We start from the raw sequence: 11,520 nt of genomic DNA on the forward strand, positions 1-11,520 counted from the left end.
CAGACCCAGGGGCCCAAGGTGTTAGGGGGCCCTGAAGCCCAAGCCTTTGCATGGAATCATTGCCTCAATATCAACACATCAGGATGTAGGCTATGAATCTGATTGAATTTAGTATTGGCCTTCTTCAAAATGCTAGCCTGACGAGCCAGACCCACATTAAAATGTAGGGTCTGGGCACTCACCGTTCGCAGTGCTCAGTCCGAGGGGCGGGATAATCTGTTGTCTTTCAAATTCCCTCTGCACGCAATAGGACAGCACTGATTCCCATGTGTTTTCCCACCAGCGGAGCTAGTTGGCTAGTTCAAACTTTTGCCATCTCAAAACAAGCTTAACTCGCGTCACACTGTTGGCCAACAGCAATATCCATCTTCTTTGTTTTAAAGTAGCAGGGAATTCAAGCCAAACCGTTGCAACTCTGCCATCAATCATTATGTTATGCCAACCTAACGACTCTATAGACGATTTGATTGGCCTGATAGAAGTTTAATTTTTCGAGCTCACAAGCCAACGGAGAGTTGCTAGACTAGCCCTGGAAGCAAATGTAATTTGCTGCCGCTAGGGTGTGTCTAGATTTCTAAGCTACCAAAATGCACCAGAATACAGGAAATCACATCAAACAAATGAAAAAAATTCTGGGGGAGGACCCCCAAACCCCCCTTCCACATATGCGACAATTAGTGGGGAGCCCTTAATACATGTGGGCCCAGGGGCCCGAAAGTTCATAATCTGTCCATGCCTGGTCCCTACACCTGAGAACTACTGATGTACGTTTTTTTTACTGTACGGTATAATGCTGAATGAGCCAAACAAAAATTTCCGCAGCAAAATTTTGGTTGGCCCCACCAAATCTCACTCCAAGGTTTTTTGAAAAGTTGGCAGCCCTGCACACCCTATAGCGGAAGTCCGAACGTCCTCGAACCAAATTTTTTTGCTGGGTTGTGAGTTTTTTCCACATGTTTGCGATTTCACAATGTCGGAGGATATCCGAGTTTTTTTCTGGAAAATATATGACTTTGAGATTTAATCTCAAAACATCTGAGAATTTACGCCGTCGTAGTAGGCTACAGTCATATACACAGACAAAAATATTGAGATGAAAGACACATCCGTAAATTATCGTTATGGTAAGTAATCTAGGTTACTGTGCCAGGGTATCACTGACTTCCATCTGGCAGACTATTTTGAATATCTTAGTTATTGAATAGTTGTTGAATATCTAACTAACTTAACTGCTCGTTCGCGTGGCAAAGCATTCTTAAAAGTGACAAACCTATCCTCCAATCAGATCGAGGCTGCCGCAGGCTTGGGCGGAATGCAGTCGATGTCAACAAACCGGCTCTGATCCCGAAAACCTCTCTCTTTGTCTGATTTGGCGTTTTAGACGGTTTTGCACACTCTTTATCACCGCTCCGAGATGGGTTTACTAGGGCGCGTCCTTACTCTTCGGTTCAGAGGCATCACAGGAGTTCGGATCTTGCGACCGCCGTTTTTCGTGAGTAGGCTGGAAGGAAGAGTAGATAACTTTGAATCTTACCACTGTAGTCTTGTATTGCATGGTGCACCTGAGCGTCGCAAAAACGTGTAAAAATGTTGTGATTCACCTAAATATAAGTTGAAAGCCTAGTAGGGTAGATGTTTAAATAAAGTTTCTTTTCTTTTTCTTCACTCACATACACACGCACACACAAGCACACGCACGCGCGCCCTGTAGGTAAGATAAATGGAATGTTCCTTGGTATTCGTCCTGACAGGTCAAGACAATGCTTGCCAGATTAGTCTCTTCTCTGGAAAAGTACTGCCGGATGTAGTTATTCTAATGCTAAACACATTGATGTGCATAATCCATAGAGCGTCAATCAATGTTTGCACACAAAACTGTAAGACAAGAAGTCTGAACCACATTATTTCCCAATATCTTCTTATGAATATTGATTAGACAGAATTTCCCTACCTGTTAAAGAAAGAAGAGAAAGTTATCTTGAACGTAACCATATGTTTCCAGCATGTATTACATTCCTTGTGTGTGTGTGTGTGTGTGTGTGTGTGTGTGTGTGTGTGTGTGTGTGTGTGTGTGTGTGTGTGTGTGTGTGTGTGTGTGTGTGTGTGTGTGTGTGTGATCAGGAGAAGCTGAGGACACCCACAACTCTTTCCACTGTGTTTTGCAGCTCTCTGCCTCCACCCCCAGGTCAACCATCTCTAGTGGATTGTGATGGATCTGTTTATGACTGTCTGATATGTTTTTGTGTGAAAGAACTGTCGTGCTAAAATTCTTGATTGTTCAAAACATTTCTCAGGCAGAGTCAGCAGTCAGTTAGAAATCTCAGAGAGCTTTATTCACGGTACCGGAGACCCACTAGCAGATGTAGTCTGAATATGCAGAGAAAAGGCACACTTCTTATAGGACTTACATCTCCCCTTGTGGCATGTCAAATATTCACTGACCACATCACCCAAACTCATCCAACATTGTACACAAGGATGAATCCCTTAATAACCGACATCCGTGACATTTCCCCAAACTTTGACCTAACGTACATGAAGGAGCCAACCTCCTTAGTGAAGATGGCAGCTCCATCTCAGGGCCCCCTCTATCTTAACAAACCAGCACTTAGTCCCAATCACCTGAGAAAGAATGTCACACATGCTAAACATCTCTCATCATCCCAATTTCTGTTCACTCATACACTTCTATGTATAACGTGCTCACAAACAAAAGTAAAAGAGCACATGAGTAAAATATACAGAACACACGTATGGTTTTCTTGCACACAAATCTGAAAGGTTAAAATGTCCTCCTACAGAACAATATGTGTGTTCAGGAAAGTGTACTGTCTGTGTGTGTGTGTGTGTGTGTGTTTCTGATTGTATGTAAATGAGTGTTTCCATTGTGTGTGTGTGTGTGTGTTAGTGATAGAGGTGCAGTACCGTCATGGCCGCCCTGTCCTTCACTTGATGCTGCCGTCTCGCGGTGAGGCGTGCCGCTTCCCGCTCAGGCCCATGATGATGACCGTGGCCGACTTTTTGTCTGACATCCAGAATGAGGACCCTGGGGTCACCACAACTGCCATACTCACCGCAGGTAATTAGGACACAACAGGACCCTACTAGCACCTCCCATACCACTACGTTTTCTGTTTTACCTTAATGAAGTTGTCTGTAGGAATTGTGTCTCTGAGTGTGTGTGTGTGTGTACCCTTCAGATGGAAACAAGGTGTCCTCCAGTACCCTACTCGACTCAGTTCTGAATAATAACTTCCAGCTGGTCATCAATGACACCACCTACAGCATTATCTCACCCTCCAATGGTAACTTGATAAAAGAGCATGCACACACACACACACGCACGCACGCACACACGCACACACACACACACATAGATATATAGCACATGCACAGAGTGCAACCCAAAGAGCTCAAGACAAAAGATGCCAAACGGAGCGGCATAATAGCCAGCATATGTAACCTGTGCGATTCAGCCCTGCACACGCACAGACTCAAACCCGAGAACAGTAGCACCTCAGATAGGGAGGCGAGCGTGCTGACAGTTGAGCTAAATAGCCCAGGCTACTAGCTCGCCAACGTTCCACAAGCACAGCTAAGCTAGCTGGCATCCATTACACGTACGCGTGAAACCAAGAAATACAAGACAAACAACAAACAAAATGAACATGTAATAAAATAAATGAATAATAAGACATTTTAAAAAAAGAAAATTCCATATTAACTTAGTCCAATTGGTTGTATCTAACGGCTGATGTCCAAGGGCAATGATGATGGTGCCGGCGCACGGCTGTGTCTTTAGGCCTATAACAGACCAAGCTGGAGGATGTAACATTACTCAGTCTGGAGAGCACTGGAAGCAGAGACCATACCTACACAGATACCATCACCCCTGACAACAGCTGTACCTATGGATAATTGTCTGCTTGTGTTTATGTGTGTGCACTTTATTTATGTACTCTGTGTGCATTAGATGTGTGTGGTTCTCTGCTTCCCCCTCTCATTCTGTGTGTGTGTGCGTGCATCTGTGCGTGTGTGTGTGCGTGTGTGTGTGTGCGCATGCGTGCGTGTGTGATCAGATGAGCTGTGCCATGAGCATCTGACGGGGCTGGAGGACGTGAAGATGGTTGTGCACCTGCTCTACACGGCCCTCCATCTGCCAGAGCACCAGCGCCTCAAGGAGAGGCAGCTCCTGGAGAGACTGGACACCCTCAGACAGCTGCTGCAGCCCCTGGAGAGGGTGTGTGGGTGTGTGTGTGTGTGTGTGTGTGTGTGTACATGTGTGTGATAGTAAGTGAGAGTCAGTGAGAGAGAGAGAGAGAGAGAAAGTGTGAGTGTGTATTGCATTTTTGAATAATGTATGTTTGAATTTGTGTTTACAAAATCTGTATGTTACCTGTATTTAGAAATCCACAAAACTTTCATAACAATGTATCTGTGTGTATACATATCTTTAGACCTATACATCATGCTGTGTGTATGTGTGTGTGTGTGTGTGTATATGCGTATATGCGTATATGCATGTGTTTTTTTGTATAATGTGTGTGTGTGTGTGTGTGTGTGTGTGTGTGTGTCTGTACTGTATGTGTGTGTGTGTCTGTACTGTATGTGTGTGTGTGTGTGTGTCTGTACTGTACGTGTGTGTGTGGTGTGTGTGTAGGAGCGTGCTGGTCTGGAGGCGCGGGCGGAGGCTGAGTCTATGTGGTACGTGTGGGGGGGGCTGGCCTACATGTCTGTGCAGGGGGGTTTCATGGGCTGGCTCACCTGGTGCGTCTTCTCCTGGGATGTCATGGAGCCCGTCACCTACTTCATCACCTACACCTGGAGCATGGGGCTGCTCGCCTACTTCCTACTCACACAGCAGGTGAAGTATGATGAAGCATTGAAACATCAAAGAAAGTAGGAAGCTCCCGCATACTGTCTTCATTTGCAATTCTACTGGTTTTTATTGCAACGTTTCCGTCAGATGACCATCATCAGGCAATTTCCTGGAAATTGCTAGAAACGTTGCAATAAAAACCAGTACAATTGCAAATGAAGACAGCAACCGGGAGCTTCCTACTTCCTTTGACATTGGTGATCCTGTGGTCCTTCTTCGACGCACCCGTCCCAAGGAGGTGCGCAAAAGCACAACTTTTGTAGCATTGAAACATTAGACACTAGCGCCAATAAACCTTGATCAAATGAGTCCTTCCCTGGGTTCTGTCTTCTGAAGTGGCCCAGTATCTGCTGCATATTCCTTTTGTAAGCATACAGATTGCAGATATGTAGGGAGTTGTCATCCCACTGTTCTGTGTGTGTATTGGCAGTATTTGTGTAGAGCACATAAGTGGATTGTTAATATTTGTGTGATGGATGTGGTTGATTGAATGTCTTATGACTCACACACATATTCCAGGGAAACAACCAGCAACCTGTCTCAGTAGCCAATCAGGAGTTCATGTATGCTGATGCCAAAGACCGTCACTTCTTGTCCCGCCTCCACCGTGCAGCAGCCAGAGAGGGGTTTGACATCACACGTTACAACAAGCTCAAGGAGGAGGTTCTCCAGGTAACACTCACACACACACACACACGCACACCCATACACACTAAACACACAGAAAATGTTTAAAAGCATCTTTTTTATATCACTTTTTTCTTTAGTTGTTGTTTGTGTACATTGTTTGTAAACTCTACCTTTTCTTTGTTTTGTATGTATGTGCATATTCAGGTGGAAAATGACTTGCGTCGCTTGAGGAATCCCATCAAGCTCCAGTTACCAGTGGAGCAAGTCCAAGGCTGAGGCTGACACACACACAGACTAGACTCTTAGAGGACTGTACTGTTACTGTGCTGGGCTCTGCATCTACATGGGATATTGCCTTAAGATTGTGAAACACAATATCATTCATATCCCATGAGACACTGCCTTATCTGACTGATGGGTTTGAACCTGAGTTTAACTCAATGCTTCTATTGTAATGTTTATGTCTGTTACAGGCTTTTATTTGTGTGTTGTCTATTGCTATAACACTTTACAAATTATTTTGTGAAAATAAAGTATTTTCTTGCTTATGCTATGTCATCTCCACATGATCTAATATCTTCCACGTAGGAGGATGATTAATTAGGCCACAGGCTATTCAAATGTATGAATGAAAATGCAAAAGTATAATAAAATCAATTGTATTTCTATTTTAATTTATATCAATGATTGATATGAATGATATCAGTAGCGTACTAAGCAAAAACACACATGATCAGTACTTTACTGCCACCATAATGAGAGGAGAGGCTCCAAAGAGTCCGGCATGAGCGGGCTCCAAGTTTGCGCGATAATCATTGATTGTCGTAAGTACTTACTTCCACATGTGTTTTTGCGAGGGGAATAGCATGTCTGCCTCATCACTGCGCCGTTGTAGGCTGTAGGTAACAATGACAGAATACACAAGCTCACACACAAGCACACACACACATCGGCTGCTCTCCAGTGTGTTGTGTCAGTGGCAGCGCCCCTGGCTCAAAGGTTGTATTTGGCGATGGTGTTCCCGGTAGTGGCCCGTATCCACTCGTAGTAGTGCGCCACCAGGGTGTACTGTCCTGGCAGGCCGCTCTGCCCGCATCGCTCACGGTGGCCGATCACGCCCCACACGTACGACACGCCGCTGGGGTCCTGACACACCAGAGGGCCCCCGGAGTCCCCCTGGCAGGAGTCCACACTGCCCTCCACATCACCTGGACACACACACACACACACACACAGGTGAGACAGAACACAGCTGACACAGTCTCCATCAAACATGACACCCTCAGTAGGGATGACACTGGACTGACTACAGACTACACATGGAGCCAACTAGGAGAACCTTGCTAGGATTCCACGTGACATGACCCTTCAGATTATGCATGTAATAGTGTCTGTCTGAATTAACATCATGAAAATGGGTGTGACATTGTGGTAGGACAAATGAATGCGGGACGACTCTTGACACAGCGTAGACATCTGGAACATCTGGAATAGAGTGTACAAGCTAGGCATAAAAAACAATGTCTGAACTCTATTTAGCTACGTCTGAGTTTGTGATGTGAATTTACATCGAGTGCACCCACACCTGAATCACTGCTTTCATTTCTAAGCCTAGTCATGATGATGCACGTCCATTGCACTCCCAAAACTAACTGACCAATGGTACAGCTTACATGGCAAGTAGTTGCCTAACAGCATCAATAATCTATCTAGCCATTGTGAATTTAAATTGCCTTGAAAGGCTGTGTTTTGTCATTGTGCGTTTAACTGTCACTTAATAAAAAAAAAAATTCCTGATTTGAGTGAATCACTATTAGGCTAGGCTACTTGGTGCAATTCCATAGCACTGCCACATTTCAGCGCTATTAGCAGAGTGCTTACCATGGCATGGATACTGATTCATGCCTGCTCCAGACTAGGTATAGAAGTTGGGCTGCACCTTGGTGCTGATGCAGGGCTTTCCTTTAACTCATTGTAGTGAAAGCTACCTGAGACTACCTTTCGTGTCCGGTCAATCTCATGATGCATTGTGCAGTGATCTATTTGTAATTATCCCGACGCATGCTATTGGAAGATGACACCGGTGAGTCGCAGAGTGAATGACACACAATGACAACAAGGCACCAGAGAGTCTATCAAGTCAGCCTCAAACAGCAGCCAGATGGCCTCACCTGCACACATCATTCCCGGGCGGTAGCGGCCTGGATAATACTCATGGCAGTTTTCGATCAGTGCCACATTAGCCCACAGCAACTTGTTCTGGGCATTGCCCTCTGTAGAACCACAAGAATAACTATGTTAGTAATCAAAGTGTTTAGATTGAAATAATATATACAGACATCCACATATGTATTTATGTATTGTATGTTTATGTATATGTACTGATATGAATGTGTTTGTGTGTGTGCATATACACACATGTATTAATACATACAGTACATATATTTTTTTTGTTTACACATTTCATGTATTATCTTAATAGTTACAAAAATGTCTTTTTAAAAGGCTCAGGTGATGAATGACCTCTGTCCCTCCCCCATCCAGAAATGATGCAGTTGTGTCCAGGCTGGAACTGCTGGACGGACCATGGCACACAGACAGCCCGGATGGCAGGGTTCTCACGTAGGCACTGGTCACTGCCACCCAGCAATTTAAGCTCCAGCAGGGCGATGTCATTCTCATAGGTTTTGGCGTTGTAGCCGTAGTGGATGTGCACCTTCTTGACAAAGGCGATGTCTGTGGTGTCAATCTTGGACCTCTTCATCCACAGGGAGAACTTCAGACGGAATGACTCAGGCTTGGATCTGTAGGGAAGGGAGGAGGCACACACACACACACGCGCACACACACACACACACACACACACACACACACACACACACACACACACACACACACAAGCACAATTAGTCTTAATCTACATAAACTACTCTTTATATTTCCCATAGACACAAAACTACCACCAGACTGCAAACTTTAGACTCCAAGACATCACATTGTCATTTTTTTACTCAATTCTAATCATTGATGTGATTACAATTCCTAACTTACTGCATTGATTTTAATGGTAAGAACGTTTCTAAATTAGTATTAGTTATTTCATTATTAAAATTGTTATTAGCATAATAATTATGTACTGTATCTGGTTCTGGTTCTATATGTGTGAATGGGAGTGTACATTATGACTAGTGTGTTTGCGCGTGTGTGTGTGTGCAGTGTGTGTGTCCTCATGTGTTAGCAAGGAAGTTAGTCAGATAATCAGTGACTGTGTTACAGTGACATCACAGTTTCAGTGAGGCATCAGGGTGTTACCTGACACAGTGAGCAGCGGTCAGCACCCAGCAGCCTCCCAGGTATGCCCCTCCACAGTTGACCCTCCCCTCCTCCTGAATGGCCACCTGCCACTGGATCTGCGTCTAGGGTTCAAAGGTCACAAGATGTCAGTGCAATCTACTCCTATGCTGGGTGAGGTGTGGATTTTAGGGTCCACTGCAAGGTAAATCCTTAAAGGGCTGATCCATAGTCTACGGAAACTAGGCAAATGCTATCTCACCGAGCTACGCAAGAAGGGTTTGACACTTACTTGCATTGTAATGTGTGTTGTCCAATATTTTGTAATGTGACGCAAGCGCAAGTGCTATTTAATGCGTTTCCAATGGGTGTACATTGCTTATGTAGACTACGAGAGGGCTTTTTATTATGTGACCGATCCATGTATCCGCATAGTTTGCGTAGATTATGACACGGCGCCTTGTCGCAAGACTTTTACTTATGCATACATTCTTACTTATGCATACATTCTCATATCAGAATCACATCAGTATGCTGATGCATACACTGTATATAGGATACATTTATCAGGTGGCTCCTGCTACTCATATACAGTTAGACTCATACGTTTTTGAACCCATGTTCAAAAAAAGTTGACTAAAAAGAGGGATATAAAATCACCTTTTGGAAATTGATCTTAATGCCTTGAGTAAAAAAATGAGGAAATATCCAACCTTTAAGGACACAAATTTTCTGTGTGAATGAATAATGTATCATAAATAAATAATGTTCTTCCTTAAAATACAGGGGTCATAAGTATATGCACCCCAATGTTAAATTCCCATAGAGGCAGGCAGATTTTTATTTTTAAAGGCCAGTTATTTAATGGATCCAGGATATGCATCCTGATAAAGTTCCTGATACCTAGAGATTGCCATGGTTTTATTTCAGTTAGCCTAATAGCTGGTTTGACTTGCATTGAGAGATGATCTTATGGAAAGTATCCCATTCCAATCATGAGATATGGTGAAGGGTATGTAATGATGTGGGGCTATTTTAATTCCAAAGGTCAAGGGAACTTCATCAGGATGCATAGTATCCTGGATCCATGAAATAACTGGCCTTTAAAAAATAAAAATCTGCCCCTATGTGAATTTAACTGTATTTTAAGGAACATTTATTTATTTATGATACATTATTCATTCACAAAGAAAATTGGTGTTCTTAAAGGTTGGATATTTCCTCATTTTTTTCTGATTTCCAAAAGATGATTTTATATTCCTCTTTTTAGTTAACTTTAGCATGGGTTCAAAAGTGTATGAGCCTAACTGTATGTGTATATGCACACACACATACAGTAACAAATGCATTCCTGCTCAGTCCAGTCTGGTTATGTGCTATCTCACCGGCGTGGTCTCCTGGCCGCCCACAATTCTCTTCCTCCTCGTGCTGCCGTAGTCACTGGCTGGCGGGTTGTAGTCCATGTTGGGAATGCCGCACTGTAACACCTCCAGAGAGTCCCGTTGCCGCTTCAGCTCTGCAGAGATGCAAAATTAAGGATAAAGGTGTATTAGTGATCGCGTATGTCTGTTTACATGCATCCATTTCATACCACTGCAAAACGTGCCATGTGCGCTAAACGTGTCTTCCTTATCATGTGTACTGTGCTGTGTGTGCTCTCCACTGTGCTAGCACCATCCAGTCAGTCTTCCTGTCAGGCTTTGGGGCAAGGTTCAATTAAAGCATTTCATGGTATGGTATACCTATATGAGCCAAGGAGAATACTTAAAGGAACAAGTGTGAAATAAGCAGAAGGATAAGGCCTACTCTCTACTGGAAATCATGGCATAGAAATCATGTATAAAAATGAGTAAGTGAGTAAACTTGTAAACTGTGAAAGGTGCATTTCCCTAGCTGCATAGGATTTGCAAGAAACAACCCTGGTATTCTATATAACACAACTCTCTTTTAGGGAGAATGATTAGCTGGTTCGGTGGACGTTAGTTACCTTGTTTAGGCTCAGAGATGGTGACTGGCTCTGTGAACAACACAAGGCAAGTTAGAGGCACAGGGGCAAGTTGCTGAACCTAAATTTGAGTGTGTGTGTGTGTGTGTGTGTGTGTGTGTGTGTGTGTGTGTGTGTGTGGAAATGAGCTCACTTGAGAGCTGATTTTCTTTGAGCAACTTTTCTGTTGTCTCTTGAGCCTCATCATCTCCCCCGAGACAATCCCTGATTCCGTCTCCAACAGCATGAGGAGGGAGACACACGTTGGACTGGCAATGGAAGGCACCACCACGACAGGCTGGCAGTAGGCGAACACACACAGAAACACATATTGTAGGCTACATTCAGCTATATAATTCATTATTAATCCCCAAATGGGACACATGCATACACACATACACACATACACACACCTTTACAGCACATCTCATCACTTCCATCTTCACAATGATTGACTCCATCGCATGTGTCACTGAGTTTAGCGCACTGTCCGTTTGCACATAAGAATTCACATTCTGTAGGCCCATCACCTGAAAAGACAATGGACACATTACTCTCAGTACTGTATGTGTGTGTGTCTGTGTTTATGTATAAGAGTGAGTGTGTGTCTTCTGACCTGCATCTTCTGTTGCACAGTGGACCGTTGCGACACTGTGTTGGGAAGTGAGCGGTTTCATATCACCATAGATGTTACACTCGGCCAGTGAGTACTCGTGCCCTGTGCACTGCACCCTCA

At 43.9% G+C, this 11,520-nt stretch overlaps 2 protein-coding genes across 4 annotated transcripts; one reads left to right on the forward strand and one right to left on the reverse strand.

Moving 5' to 3' along the window:
• The first annotated feature begins 930 nt into the window (after positions 1-930).
• LOC143127788 (calcium uniporter regulatory subunit MCUb, mitochondrial-like) lies at positions 931-6,183 on the forward strand. 3 transcript variants are annotated; one of them, XM_076289490.1, is made up of 8 exons: positions 931-1,124; positions 2,122-2,185; positions 2,909-3,079; positions 3,201-3,305; positions 4,080-4,240; positions 4,661-4,864; positions 5,399-5,551; positions 5,714-6,183. In XM_076289490.1, the coding sequence occupies exons 1-8, from the start codon at positions 1,122-1,124 to the stop codon at positions 5,783-5,785; spliced, it is 933 nt and encodes a 310-aa protein (XP_076145605.1). In that variant the 5' UTR covers positions 931-1,121; the 3' UTR covers positions 5,786-6,183. The 3 variants fall into 3 exon arrangements, with proteins under 3 accessions (XP_076145605.1, XP_076145604.1, XP_076145606.1); XM_076289489.1 differs by lacking the exon at positions 931-1,124 and adding an exon at positions 1,248-1,492; XM_076289491.1 differs by lacking the exons at positions 931-1,124; positions 2,122-2,185 and adding an exon at positions 1,411-1,492.
• Positions 6,184-6,502: 319 nt separating this feature from the next.
• cfi (complement factor I) lies at positions 6,503-11,311 on the reverse strand. The gene is made up of 8 exons (XM_076289814.1): positions 11,198-11,311; positions 10,939-11,082; positions 10,788-10,817; positions 10,186-10,316; positions 8,822-8,925; positions 8,033-8,313; positions 7,681-7,782; positions 6,503-6,717 (listed from the first exon to the last, which is right to left on the reverse strand). The coding sequence occupies exons 1-8, from the start codon at positions 11,208-11,210 to the stop codon at positions 6,503-6,505; spliced, it is 1,020 nt and encodes a 339-aa protein (XP_076145929.1). The 5' UTR covers positions 11,211-11,311.
• Positions 11,312-11,520: the final 209 nt, after the last annotated feature.

Source organism: Alosa pseudoharengus, unplaced genomic scaffold, assembly GCF_046254945.1.
Source record: "Alosa pseudoharengus isolate Yale_2024_CS ecotype anadromous, Long Island Sound unplaced genomic scaffold, YU_APseudo_1.1 YU_APseudo_1.1_scf_17, whole genome shotgun sequence".
NCBI classification, from domain to species: Eukaryota; Metazoa; Chordata; class Actinopteri; order Clupeiformes; family Clupeidae; genus Alosa; species Alosa pseudoharengus.